The 15,454-nt window shown below is 41.3% G+C and overlaps 1 protein-coding gene across 2 annotated transcripts in view; it reads right to left on the reverse strand.

The window, feature by feature from the left end:
* Positions 1–15,454, reverse strand: part of LOC137340408 (protein tweety homolog 3-like) — a 157,555-nt gene that overhangs the window by 58,083 nt on the left and 84,018 nt on the right. For both annotated transcript variants that reach the window (XM_068002821.1, XM_068002822.1), the window contains exons 4-5: positions 10,833–11,053; positions 532–627 (exon numbers count right to left, since the gene is read on the reverse strand). In XM_068002821.1, coding sequence (XP_067858922.1) covers positions 532–627; positions 10,833–11,053 — 317 coding nt within the window. The remainder of the gene's footprint in view (positions 1–531; positions 628–10,832; positions 11,054–15,454) is intronic.

Here is a 15,454-nt window from a genome sequence, read left to right on the forward strand (position 1 = left end):
CCAAAACTCCTGTTCAATGACCTCTGCAGAGGAAAGGTCAGGATCGGACTTGGTTGTGATATTCCTATATTGAATAGCTTGCCAATACTCACCGTCAAGGCCGACACATGAATGGTTGCCACTTGAGTGAAATCAAGGCCATCCGAAGAGGAATGGAGAAGTGAAAATTAGCGAGAAAGAGGAGAAAAGGGGAAACAAAATTCTCCAAAATGACTCATCCTGTAAGTTCTTGTTCCTGTAGGGATAACTGGCTCTCGGAGGTATAATAATTCAGTGTTGTAACCAGTGGTTACAGAAAGGAGATAGGCTGAAACAAATCACTCAATTTCTTTTTATTCCTGCAGAAAATGACCTGGTCGCCATTTGGCACCTTCTCCCGATAACCTGGATGAAATTGGGAAATTGCCATGTGGGATATACAATTGTGCTGCTGCAATAGACTCCCAGTGGTAGATTTTTTGTTTTAACTACGAGGAAATCTGGCTGTCAGTAAACTACACTGAACACTCTGCATCACATAATCAGACTTACCAAACAAGGATTCCCTTCGAGTTTCGGATTAGCCCAAACAGCACCAGTAGACAGATAAGAACATCAAAAAGCAGCAGGCTAAGATACCCCAACCACCTTTAAAGAAAACAGCACTTTTAATAGGTAAAAAATACAGTAAAGGCAAAATGATTTCACTAATATCAGACAGGTGACCCACTCTTGTAGCATCTGGTAAAGAATTGCTAGCAGATGTCAATATGTCACAAGAATACCCAAATGAGGCTGAATGTTCTCCTCTAGTAGAGATGTGCTCTGGCTCCCTCTGGGATCTCCTCCATATGACATGGCTGAGATCAGAAACTTGAAGAAAGTTACCACTCCATAACAGTTTACTCAGTGCAAAATAGGCAAAGCATAACTGCATCAGTTACCAAAAAAAATATTAAATAGGTCACTTTGTTTATCCAGAATGAGGACAAAATTGCCCTTTAACTGTTTAATAATTAAGTTTTTCACCAGTATTGTCCTATGTAACAAGACTCTTTGTTTATTCAGCACATGCTGTTAATTTAGACTATGAAGATATAGGTTCAGCTTTGTATTTACATAAAGTCACTCATGAGGTTATAAGTAGTTGCTAATTTTTCAAAAGTTCACAGACATTTTGTAAAGCACCGTACTTTCTGATTTGCTGCCAAGGCTGCGTATGCACTGAAACAAAACTACATTTTAAAAAGGAACTTAATGATTTCAGTAGTTACAAGATTAGTCAGCTTAGGACCTTCTGCAGGAGCAGTGCTATGTTGAGAAAGCTTGATGTAGCATGGGCAAATTCCGATACTTTTTTCTATACCGATCTCTTTTCCATGAAAACTAAACCTACGGCATTGATTATACTTACATCCATAATTGAGCAGGTTTACATACATGTCATATACTAATTGATCTCCCGTGGCATCGTGCATAGGAGTCCAGACTAAGTGCTTCAGTCAAAAAGAGAGGATAGACAAAGGGACCTGGGCGAAAACACAATTCTGCACCCTTTTAAAGACATACATTCTGTCCTTACTTTCACATAATTGTTTAATTTTACACTTATAGCATAGTAATCTCTGGATTGCCTCCTGTGCCAGCTGCTCAACAGGTTAAGAAAATGAAGATTTGGAAGGTCAGTGCATGGCTGCTGCTGGAGGGAAGGGCTCACATTCTTGGGGTATTGTGGTGAGTCCTGCAACACGGGAAGGCTATACTGAAGAGACAGCCTTCACCTGAACTGAAATGACATCAATGTTCTTTCAGGGAGGATGAACAGAGCAGTGGGAGAGGATTTAAAGCAATATGGCAGGAAAGATCTAAGTTTGAGACCAATTGTAAAATTGTTTACAATTGTTAACCCCAGTCCATCACCGGCATCTCCACATCATGAGACCAGAGAGGAAGAGATGATTAATAAAGCTGTTGGAAAAGCAGAAGGCTTAACTGAAATGGTGAGAAAATATCAGAAAAAGGACATGAGGGAGTAAGATAACAACACTGCTGTAAAAGTGATATAGAATATCAAAAAATAGAATCAGAAAACCAGGAAACAGAATTAGGGTCAATATTTTGAAAAACTGGAGTCAGGATTGAGTAGTATGTATTCGATTGCACAAAGAATATGAAACAAAATTGGAGAGTTGAAAGCATTAACAACTGTGGAGGAAGACGTGGCTTAGGTTTGGACAGGACTAAGAATGTGGTATTTCTGGTTATAAGCTTTTAAGGGGAGGGGGGTAAGAGGGGCTGGGTGGCAGCATTGGTAAAGGATCCTATCAGAGCACTAGAATGTATGTCCCACGGATCTGTGTTGAGAGAGACTCCATATGGGTAGTGTTAAGAGTAAGAGAAAGTGTCTAATTTTTGGTGTGCATTACAGGCTACCAAACAGTGCAGATGAGATAGAGGCAGAAAATCACAGACAGTTCAGAGAGATACTGGTTAATATTTTGAATAAAAGAAAGTTGCACGTTCAGGCTACTTTACAGAAAGTGTGTTTTAGGATTGGAAGCGTTTGATGAAAAAGAATTTCAGGTCTGGACCCTGATCACCACCTTCAGCAAAAGATTGAAATCCTCTGCAGCTAAACTGGAAGGATTTTTTTTAAAAGTATAATTAGCATTATTATAACAGGAAATGCGTTGGCAGCATCTGTCCAGTATAAACAGTGAAGTTAAACAATTTGGAATAAATTAAATTAATGGTTCTGTTTATTTTAAGATAGAATCCATATGGATAGTGAGGAAGTGGGAAGAAAAATGGTTCAACTCGATGTGCATTACAGGCCACTAAACAGGGGGGGGGGATGAGCTACAGGGAGAGATACACAAGAGCAACCCCACCAATAACATTGAGTAATTGTAACTACCTTAAAATAGACCGGTGCATTAGGGCCAAAATGGGGACTACTTTTTAGAATGGATCCAGGATTGCTTCCTAAATCGCCATGGCTGCAATTTTAACCCCATTCTCCCCCGCCACCACCACCCCCCACCTCTCCCAATGGGCAGCAAAAGGTTGGACGAGGGGTAAGCTCTTGGAAAACTGTGATCCCTCCTCCAACCCACCACATTTACAGCTGCCAAAATATTAACAGCAGCGATTCAGGCCATCAACGAGGCTCCTGCTTAAGTCAGGTGGGGCCTAATTAACATGCAAAAGTGACGGGCCGATGACATAATCGGCACCACGATGTAAAATTAAACACAAGCCAGGGGGAGTTCTGCTCTGTCTGCTGCCCAGTAGCAGAACCAAGGCAGGAGGAGCCGACTGGCCAGAAGAGGCCACGGTAAGAGTAAGGAACTTCCTTCTCCTTGTGGGCCAGGAGGAGCAGGAGTGCACTCCCAGTCCCCTCAAGAATCACAGAATCATAGAAATTTACGGCGCAGCAAGCGATCATTCGGCTCGTCGTGTCTGTGCCGACCGAGAAAGAGCTACCCAGCTTAATCCCACTTCCCAGTACTTGGTCCGTGGCCCTGTGGATTACAGCACTTCAAGTGCACATCCAAGTAAGTTTTAAATGTGATGAGGGTTTCTGCCTCTACCACCCTTTCAGGCAGTGAGTTCCAGACCCCCACACCCTCTGGGTGAAAAAATTTCTCCTCAACTCCCCCCTTTAATCTTTCTACCAATTATTTTAAATCTATGCCCCCTGGTTATTGACTTCTGTTAAGGGAAATCTGTCCTTCCTATCCACTCTATATAGACCCCTCATAATTTTATACACTTTAATTAAATCTCCCCTCAACCTCCTCTGTTCCAAAGTAAACAACCCCAGCCTATCCAATCTTTCCTCATAGCTAAAATTCTGCAGTCCTGGCAACATCCTCATAAATCTCCTCTGTACCCTCTCTAGTGCAATCACGTCTTTCCTGTAATATGGTGACCAGAACTGCACACAGTATTCAAGCTGTGGCCTAACTAGTGTTTTACATAGTTCTAGCATAACCTCCCTGCTCTTATGTTCTATGCCTTGGCTAATAAAGGAAAGTATTCCATATGCCTTCTTAACCACCTTATCTACCTGTCCTGCTACCTTCAGGGATCTGTGGACATGCACTCCAAGGTCCCTCACTTCCTCTACACCTCTCAGTATCCTCCCATTTATTGTGTATTCCCTTGCCTTGTTTGACCTCCCCAAATGCATTACCTCACACTTCTCCAAATTGAATTCCATTTGCCACTTTTCTGCCCACCTGACCAGTCCATTGATATCTTCCTGCAGTCTACAGCTTTCCTCCTCACTATCAACCACACGGCCAATTTCTGTATCATCCGCAAACGTCTTAATCATGCCCCCTACATTTAAGTCTAAATCATTAATATATATCACAAAAAGGGACTTAGTACTGAGCCCTGCGGAACCCCACTGGAAACATCCTTCCAGTCACAAAAACACCCGTCGACCATTACCCTTTGCTTCCTGCCACTGAGCCAATTTTGGATCTAACTTGCCACTTTCCCATGGATCCCATGGGCTTTTACTTTTCTGACCAGTCTGCCATGTGGGACCTTGTCAAAAGCCTTGCTAAAATCCATGTAGGCTACATCAAACACACTACCCTCATCGACCCTCCTTGTTGCCTCCTCAAAAAATTCAATCATGTTAAATCAGACACGACTTTCCCTTAACAAATCCATGCTGACTGTCTTTAATTAATCCGTGCCTTTCCAAAATGACAATTAATACCATTCCTCAGAATCTTTTCCAATAATTTGCCCACCACCGAGGTTCAGTTGACTGGCCTGTAGTCATAGGATCATAGAAAGGTTACAGCATGAAAGGAGGCCATTCGACCCATTGAGTCCATGCCAGCTCTATGCAAGAGCAATCCAGCTAGTCCCACTCCCCCGCCCTATCCCTATAGCCCTGAAATTTTTTCCTTTCAAGTACTTATCCAGTTCCCTTTTGAAAGCCACGATTGAATCTGCCTCCACCACCCCCTCTGACAGTACATTCCAGATCATAACCACTCGCTGCGTAAAAAAGTTTTTCCTGATGTCACCTTTGGATCTTTTGCCAATCACCTTAAATCTATGTCCTCTAGTTCTTGACCCTTCCACCAATGGGAACAATTTCTCTCTATCTACTCTGTCCAGGCCCTTCATGATTTTGAATACCTCTATCAAATCTCCTTTTCTGTTCCCAGAACAGCCCCAGCTTCTCCAGTCTATCCACATAACTAAAGCCCCTCATCCCTGGAATCATTCTAGAAAATCTCTTCTGCACCCTCTCTAAGGCCTTGACATCCTTCCTAAAGTGCGGTGCCCAGAATTGGGCACAATACTCCAGTTGTGGTCGAACCAATGTTTTAACAAAGGTTCATCAGGACTTCCTGGCTTTTGTACTCTATGCCTCTATTTATAAAGCCCAGGATCCCATATGCTTTCTCAACCTGCCCTGTCACCTTCAACAATTTGTGCACATATACCCCCAGATATCTCTGTTCCTGTACCCCTTTTAGAATTGTGCCCTCTAGTTTATATTGCCTCTCATTCTTCCTACCGAAATGTATCAATTCACATTGTCCTGCCTTAAATTTTATCTGCTCATTTCACCAGCCTGACTATATCCTCTTAAAGTCTATCACTATCCTCCTCATTGTTCACTACACTTCCAAGTTTTGTGTCATATGCAAATTTGGAAATTATGCCCTGTACATCCGAGTCCAAGTCATTAATACATCAAGAATTACTCAGTCTATCCCTTTTTATACAACGGTACTATGTTAGCAGTCCTCCAGCACCATGCCTGTAGCCAGAGAGAATTGGAAAATTGTCTGGGAAAATCCTGGAAAGTCCTTGGGCCTCCCCAGCTCCAGCTTCCCCTCCTCCACTCCACCAACCCCCCCCCCCCCCCGCCCTCGATCACGAGGGAATCCCCAGCTCCCAATCGCAAAGGAACCCAGCCCCTGATCTCAAAGTAATACCCCAATCTCGAAGGACCCCCCCCTCCATCTCATCGATCCCCAATCTTGAAGAAAACCCCCCAGATCCCTTATTGCAAAGGAACTGTCCCCTCCCAATCGCGAAGGACGGTGCCCCCCAATCACCTTGGAACCCCACCTCCCACTGACTGCCGGGGACCGTTCCCATGGGTCAGGCAGGACTCCAGGACCTTTTATTTAAATGAGGCCCTGCCGTTAAGATCGGCAGGGCCTCCACATCCCTGAACTCTCCGGGTTCTCCGCCCGCTACTGGACTGGCGTGTAGCTTTCCCACCCCCCAACCCTCCTTGTAAAAATCAAGGCCTATGTTTACAGTCCAAGAGAAGGTGCATAGTTTGATTTTGTTCTGGTGAATGAAGTAGGACAAATTGATGCAAGAATAGGAGAACAAAGTGTGGAACAGAAAGTGTGCAAGATTTTTTTTTACTAGCAGGTCTCCTATGTAGTTGCTCAGATTGTCAGAAATGGGATATGGTGACACTTGCAGGAAATGCAGGTCAGAAGCTTTGAAACCTTGCCTCAGAAGAGCCAGTATATACACAGTGGGCAGGTCAAAAATCCATAAGCTCAACAGAAAGAGGAGGGCTTTCGTCAAAGCTGTCATGCACTATTCTCAATCTTCTAGATAATTTGTTTTAACATTTAAAATACTATTATTCCCATTTATGTTGTTTTATTAAACCTGTTTTACATGAATTGCCATAAGATGCTGTATCAGAGTATTATTCAATTTTGTGCCAGGTAGAACAAAATGAAAATATATGTAGCGGGGGAAATAGAAACAGTAGTAGGCCATTCCGCCCCTTGAGCCTGCTCTGTCATTCAACTGATCTGTATCTCAATTCCATTTATTCACCTTAGCTCCACATCCCTTGATACTCTTAACTAAGAAAAAAAAAATCTATATCTCAGTCTCGAAAGGTCCAATTGTCCCAGCATCCACAGCTTTTTGGGGGAGAATTCCAGATTTCTGCTACCCTTTGCGTGAAGAACAGCTTCCCGATTTCCCTCCTAAATGACCTAGCTCTAATTTTAAGATGTCCCCTCGTTCTTGATTTCACTACCAGAGGAAATAGTTTCTCTGTAACTACCCTATCGAACCCTTTTAACATTTTAAGCACCTCGTTCAGGTCAACCCTCAATCTTCTATTCATATGGGAATATAAGCCAAGTTTATGCAACCTGTCCTCCTAATTTAACCCTCTGAGCCCTGGTATCATTCTGGTGAATCTGTGCTGCACACACTCCAAGGCCAATATACCATCCTGAGGTGCACTGCCCAAAATTGAACACAGTATTCCAGATGTGGTCTGACCAAGGCTTTATACAACTGAAACATCACTTCCTCCCCTTTGTATTCCAGCCCCTTTGAGATGAAGGCCAACATTCCATTAGCTTTTTTGATTGCTTTTTGTACCTGTCTACTATCCTTATAAGCAGAAATGCATATGATTGGCAAGGATGGGAGGGGGTCAACCTAAAAAGTTTAACAGGTACTTTATGGACAATCCCAAAGGGGAATAGTTTCAAACCAGACTAATAGTTAACAGCAGCTGCTTGAATGTTAGTTACAATTCAATGGAACATTTTCACTTGCACTGTAAATTCTATACTGTTTGACTACCCTTTGAAACTAGTTCAGTTTGATCTTAGATTCAAACGCTTACAATTTTAAAGAACAAAACCAGTAAGATAGCCAGCCAATAGAGTTAAAAGCTGCATTATCCTTTCCTTGAACCTAGGAGCAAAAATGCAATGCTCAAAGCACAGTATTGGATGAAACTTCCTTAGCTTCAAAAGGGCACAAAGACACAAAGGGCACAGTGTGCTAAATTTCAAAAGAACCCAAGAGTGTCACTATAGAAAGTAATTTGTCAAACGATGCAAATACCATGAAAAGTGTGCAAGTTACTGAAGAGATAATTATTTCCACTAAAGACATTTTTGATAGGAGCTGTGCATCTGATAAGAGCCATCTTATTAAAAGTCAGTGAAATCCAAATAAATTATTTAAATACTGAGCTGACAAACTGTTGAGATGCATGACTGGATACATTATTAGCTCCCCAAATGCCCATTTTTGAGTGTACCCAAATGTTGGATAATCGCAAACAGATTTAATGAAATTAGCGTTTTTACATTATGGAAATCATAGATCAATGGTCACAGTTCATGAAATGACATCAGCACTTGCAAAACAGGTGGATGGTTGCCAACATGATCATTTAAAACTCCCTCATAATGGTTGGTTAAAAACTGATGTTCTTTAATTTCATATGAAGAGGTACAAGTTTAGAGGCAGATGGATTGACAGGACTGTAGCATAGTGAGCACTCCTGCTTGTGCAGAATCAAAAATATACACAGGCTGTCTTTGCTGCAGTAAACAAGTCTCCTGTCAGATGACACAGAAATGATAATGAAGGCAAAAGAACTGGCACCATTCTCCTTGCCCAGTTTGAAGTATAGCTGCTGCCAACTCGTAGCAGAGCTGCACTGACAGTAGCTTTGGAGAATACCATTTCTGAACTGTTTGTCCTCCCATCTGGGCATAGATCCAGGGTAATAATGGGGGAATTTAAAAAGAAATGAATGGGAACAGAGGAAAGAGAAAGAACAAGACTGAAAGAAAACGAGAGAGAACATAAAACAATTAGAAATAGATGTGCTTCTGTTACTGACTCTGACATAAATCTAAAACAGCCAGGAATAATAATGCTGAAACTTTCAAAAGGAAGTACAGACTCAACAGTGTTTAAGTAGCATTACTCTACTGCAAAATAATTCAGCTTTTTTTCCTTTTCCCCTGTCACCTACTCCCCTCCTGAGGGCACTGATTCTTACTGGGACATAGTTCCAAAGATAGAGGCAATCTTTTGGTACCTCACCCAGATAGTCAGTCACCTCCCCCCTCCCTCTAACTCTCCTCTGGCCTCCTTCTCTGCTCCATATTCCCTTCCTTTCCCCAGCCTATAACCCCACTCTACCTTCCTATCCCACCCCCCCCAAGCCGCTAATCCCACTCTACCTTTCCCTCCGGCCTCCAGCATCGCAGTTCTCCCTCGGCCCTGGTCCAATTATCTCCTTGCCCTCTAACCCTGAACGAGGGGGCATAACCTTAAAATTAGAGCTAGGCTGTTCAGGGGTGATGTCAGAAAGCACTTCTTCACACAAAGAGTGGTGGAAATCTGGAACTCTCCCCAAAAAGCTGCTGCGGCTCGGGGTCAATTGAAAATTTCAAAACTAAGATTGACAAATTTTTGTTAGGTAAGGGTATTAAGAGTTACGGAACCAAGGCGGGTAGATGGTGTTAAGATACAGATCAACCATGATCTAATTGTGATGTGGAGATGCCGGTGATGGACTGGGGTTGACAATTGTAAACAATTTTACAACACCAAGTTATAGTCCAGCAATTTTATTTTAAATTCACAAGCTTTCGGAGATTTCCTCCTTCCTCAGGCAAATGTTTCAAGAGCTCCTTGAAGCCTACGCATTTATACATATAGAACAATACATGGTGTTTACAGACTGCCCCTGCAACTGCCCGTTGCCAAGGCAATCACCGTGTTCAGACAGAGAGGTGTCACCTGCAGAACCCCCGAATACACATTCAACAAAAAAACAAACAGGGAAAAAAAACAGAAAAAAAAAAGAGGCAGAAACATCCGGAAGGCAGAGAGAGCCAACAAATGACCCATTATATTAAAAACAGATAACATTTGTTCGCTGGCCCACCAGCGAACAAATGTTATCTGTTTTTAATATAATGGGTCATTTGCTGTTTGTTTTTTTGTTGAATGTGTATTCGGGGGTTCTGCAGGTGACACCTCTCTGTCTGAACACGGTGATTGCCTTGGCAACGGGCAGTTGCAGGGGCAGTCTGTAAACACCATGTATTGTTCTATATGTATAAATGCGTAGGCTTCAAGGAGCTCTTGAAACATTTGCCTGAGGAAGGAGGAAATCTCCGAAAGCTTGTGAATTTAAAATAAAATTGCTGGACTATAACTTGGTGTTGTAAAATTGTTTACAATGATCTAATTGAATGGTGGAACAGGCTCGAGGGGCTGAATGGCCTATTCCTATGTTCCTGAGTGATCTGAAGATTGCACTTGATCTTGACCCCGTGTGTGCAATGCCTTGGGATATCAACTAGTATAAAGAAAAAAAAAGAGCCAACAATTATATTTGGAGGTTTATTGGTTTGGCACAGTATTCATTCACAATGCTAAACAAATAGGGAGCTTTAGATACTGTCAGAAAAAGAAATTAGCAAACAATAGGTCAATGACATTTTGGAGGTACTTCATTTAAAGGTTTGTAGGTGTAGGTTGATAAACTCTTGGCGATTAATCTTTCCGCTGATCAATGAACAAACAAAATACAGGAGATCTCTTTACAACAGTGAATTGTCTTATCACAAAAGTTTATTCAGCACACCTCTGTCAAAATGTTACGCTCTTTTCAAACGATTTGACGCTTCTCAAATTTATTTTATTAAGGCTCTTGTTCTACAAACTGAGCTCCAGTATTGTGGCCACATTGATAGGGAATTGCTTTGTCTAGCTGAAGACTCAGTACTTTGACAAAAGGGTGCCAAAAACCTCCAAAGCAGATGACAGATAAACAATTCAGTCCCAAAGCAAAAATAAAGTGAAGTTTGTGGTTTGGGAAAATAATGTCACACTGGTGCATTTGGAAATACTTTTGATGTTGGATACTCTGCATCTACTTACGCTATACCCCTGACCTGGGAATGCTTAAGGCTGATGAAATGGAATATGTTCCATTTCCCTAGGGCCAACATTCTTCACCTTGAGCACAGAAAAGGGCAGGGGGAAAATCAGATACATACCTGTAATAGTCATACAACTCGATGAGGACAGCCAGATCTTCCAAAGACACGTTACTCTTCTCCCAAAATGGAATTTCAGTTAGCTGTCTAACGAGCTCACGAAGCAGATCCTTTGACTTCTGCACTCTCTCTAGATACCGTGGTTCCTTTGTGAACAAATCCTCCAAGGTACGAAGGCTTCCTTCTAGTGTCCGATTCAGTTCTCGAGTGTTCTCAGAAACCTGCACAAAAACACCATGTGAATTTAGAAAAAATATTTTAAAAACTTTTGAAAGTTGCTTCTCTCTCCCTTTAGTCTCTATCACAAATGTAGAGCAGTAAGAGCTGTACATTTCACCATGACTGCTGCTCCTCTATGACTGAGTAACAGGATTTTCAGCACTAGTGTGACTTGCATGTGTGATTTTTTTTTAAAATTAGGACTCATACTGATTGCACATTAAATAACTCAATTACTCTAGTCTCTAAGTTTGGATGTAATTTGATATGGAATGGTCACAAAATTAACATTTTTAAAAGAACATTCATGAAAACTTGGGGGAAACTGAGGCAGCCACAAAAATACTTAGTCTCAGACACAGCCATTTTAAACAAGTGCCCTGTACGCAATTTGACAAAAAAAATAATTGCTGCTGGTTCTGATTTTCTAAGACTGAAATGCGAGTAGCCCAAAAGTAAAAACCAAATTGCTTTGAAGAAATAGTCCAGTCTGAGACAGTGTCATGTTTTGGGATTCAGACTACACTACCACAGTGGGGCCTCGGTGTAATGTTTAAAAAAAAAGCTATCAAGCCAAACTTAGCTCCCAATGGTTAGAAACATAAGAACAGAAGTAGGTCATTCAGCCCTTCAAGCCTGTTCCGCCATTCAATTAGATCACGGCTGATCTGTTTCTCAACTCCATCTACCCGCCTTAGTTCCACAACCTTTAATACTCTAGCCTAACAAAAAAAAATCTATCAATCTCAGTTTTGAAATTTTCAATTCATCTAGCCTCAACAGCGCTTTTGAGGGAGAGAGTTTCAGATTTCCCCTTTGTGTGAAGTGCTTTACTGACATCACCACTGAAGGCCTAGCTCTGATTTTAAGGTTATGGCCCCTTGTTCCCTACCAGAGTATCTTTCCTACCAGAGGAAATAGTTTCTCTCTATCTACCCTATCAAATCCTTTAATCATCATTAGGTCACTTAATCTTCTATATTCAAAGGAATACAAGCCTAGTCAATGCAATCTAACCCTAACCCTTTTAGGTTCCGGTGTCATTCTGGTGAATCTGTACTGCAACCACTCCAAGGCCATTATATCCTTCCTGAGTTGCAGTAATCAGAACTGAATGCAGTACTCTAAATGGGGTCTAGCCAGAGCTTTATATAACTAACATAACTTCCACCCCTTTGTATTCCAGCCCCCTTAAGATAAATGACAACATTACATTAGCCTTTTTAATTATGAACAAGACAGCAGCGCTGGCAGATGCAAATTAAGGTTTTATATGAAAGGCAGTTTGACATTCCGTGATCATTCACACTCATTGCTGATGCGTCCACTCTATTCAACAGGGGCCATTGCCAAGCCAGGCTGATGAATTCCATTTTTGGGGGGGGAAGTCAGTTTTGATAAAAAATTTGCACCGGAGTCAGGCTTTAAAACAAAGAGCTGCAAAAACTACAGGCAATCTGACAGCAAAGGGCTGTGAGAAGGGTGGAATACAGGGGAGAGGAATTAGAAAATTAGCTTTAAGTCAAGCAAGACAACTCATTAAAACGGTACTGCATACAGCGTTCATTGTTTTTACGTAAAGTTGCATTGATGTAAATAAGTGAAACCCAAAATAACTTGTTCTGTATGATTACCTTACTGTCAAATAAACTTGCTTAATGGTTTGTACCAAACATCGTTTCACCTAGTGGTAATTCAGTCCGTTAGGAGAGATTGAAGAAATACACATGCGAAAGACTAGTATCGATCCAGATCACAAGAGGATGCTAATGGCCCATAACTTTCACCCCTTTGTATCCCAGCCCTCAAGATAAATGACAACATTCCATTAGCCTTTTGAATTATGAACAAGACAGCAGCGCTGGCAGATGCAAATTAAGGTTTTATATGAAAGGCAGTTTGACATTCCACGATCATTCACACTCATTGCTGATGCGTCCACTCTATTCAACAGGGGCCATTGCCAAGCCAGGCTAATGAATTCCATTTTTGGGGGGGGGGGGGGGGGGGGGAGAGTCAGTTTTGTCATTTATCTTAAGGGGGCTGGAATACAAAGGGGTGGAAGTTATGGGCCATTAGCATCCTCTTGTGATCTGGATCGATACTCATCTTTCGCACGTGTATTTCTCAGAGCGGAAAACTATCGGCACCCTACACTCCATAGATTTATTCTCACCCACAAACTCACTGGTGATCTTTACCACGTGAAGTTCCTCAAAAAAGAATCCAGCGTTAACTGGAGCAAAGCTAGGACCCACGAGAGGATCTCTCTTTCTTCCCCCCTCGCAGCCTTTTTGACAAGCCGCGAAGAGTCAGTGAGTCAAGCCAGGAAGTGAAAGGTAAAAAATTAAAACCTTGTAAAAACAGTTGGAGTCAGTGAAATAAAGAGGGTATGAAATATCAAATTAAAAGATAGAGATAAAAGAGACAGAAAGCAAAAAATTTTAAACATTTTTAAATGACCAACTCTTTTTAAAAAAAAAATCACAATTAATGAGACTCCACATTTTTTAAATTTAATTTTCAGTGCCAGAGAGGTTGTTTGGCAGTCATTATGACGTACCACAACATTAAATCTTAGTTTATAGCTGATATTTTTGAGCATACCTTTCTTGTGGTGCTTTTACTTAGTTTCCAGCTGGGCAGAAGAGCAAATTGGCACTGGTCCACTGATTCCAACTGGCAAGGTCCCTTTAACGCGAGTCTATCATATCGCGGATGAACCAAGAGGAAGTTCCGGATTTCCGCCATTAACTGCGCATGTGCAGTCGACGGAACCTGCTGTTGAGCTTGCCTCTATTTTAGAAGCGACTTTTGGGCCATTGTTGCATGCCCAAGTTATGCTATCGTACAAACAGAACATAGGGCAGCTAGAATCAATTCCCATAAAAATATGCGCTCAGAACACTTAAGGGAGTGACTAAGCCAGAGAAGATATCTATAGTAGATCCAAATTCGTAACAGACCTCAATGGATTTATCCATGAATACATGTGGGAAATACATTGTGCTTTTTTTAAAAAAAAACTCTTCCTGGCCTCTCAATCAGCACTAAGGAGTGAGAGTTGGGAGAAGCATCACTTCCCTTTGCTCAGCCTCTCTCCTGCTCCTCATTTTAGCTGAGCCTTAAAAAGTGTTAACACAGTGAGGAGCAGGAGGTTTGTCACCTTATAGAATCATAGAATGATATCGCACAGGAGACCATTCAGCCCATCATGCTGTGCCGGCTCTTAGAAAAAGTTATCCAATTAGTCCCACTCTCCCGTCCTTTCCCCATAGCCCAGCAAATTTTTCCTCTAAGTATTTACTTAATTCCCTTTTGAAGGTTATTATTGAATCTGCTTTCACCATCCTTTCAGACAGTACATTCCAGATCATAACTCGCTGCATAAAAAAAATTCTCTTCATCTCACCTCTGGTTCTTTTGCCAATTACCTTAAATCTTGATGGAGAGTAGTTTTACCCCCATAGAAAATCTTTGCAGGATCTTAAACTGAAGAATAAACTTCAAAATAAATTTGGCAAACTTTCCATTTTAGTATCTCAAATGGTAAACGGATTTAAAAGGAAAATTCTTTTGGAGCTGGCAAGTACTGCTGATTTCAGTAAATACTGAGATTGTGTAGCTTCAAATTTGATTACATTGAAACAATGACAATTCCAATGTACTGTATTTGTCTTTAATAAAATGAAATGTCCCCACTACAATTTAATGCAACATTAATCTTGGCTTTAAAATTGATAATAAAGCATGCCCTAGTACAGAGAAACTGCACTGTAACTTTTTTTTTGGAGACAATCCATTTTGTGCAACACAACATGCATTTATCCCAAAAGTTGGAATTGGCAAAGCAAATGCAGCAATCAACAGCTTTGAAAGGTCATTTAAAAGTGCCGTTCTTGCACTTTAATATGGAGTACCACAATTAGAGGAACTTATAACATCAAACATGACCAACTCATTTCACAAACTGCACTGAGTTTCGATGAAAAACGTCCAACACTGTCCCCGTGGCTTCAACTAAATTAACCCCCAAACAAGCCTGAACACAGTGTGACCAACGTTAGAAAGTTGATGTACTGAATAGGAAATCCCTTTGGATAAGATCACTGGAGAATATCCCTTTCAATGCTTCTTACTACAGATGACTCATCTTCAGGGCTGTGGAAACAAGTCTGAGACAAGGCTTCTTTGGGGGTTAAGTATTTAACGTTCACAGCACTCCTTTCAAATACCATTATTTTCCTACCAGATAGTTAGTGAACATTCTGATATATTTCATGCTGGAATGAAGACCTTGAACTGCTTATCTGCCCCTGTTGCAGCACAAAGTAAGTTGGAATGCTCTGGATAACCACACTATCTAAGATAAAATTCTAATTTAGAGACTGTAGAGTTTTCAG

This window comes from Heptranchias perlo, chromosome 22 (genome assembly GCF_035084215.1).
Source record: "Heptranchias perlo isolate sHepPer1 chromosome 22, sHepPer1.hap1, whole genome shotgun sequence".
NCBI classification, from domain to species: domain Eukaryota; kingdom Metazoa; phylum Chordata; class Chondrichthyes; order Hexanchiformes; family Hexanchidae; genus Heptranchias; species Heptranchias perlo.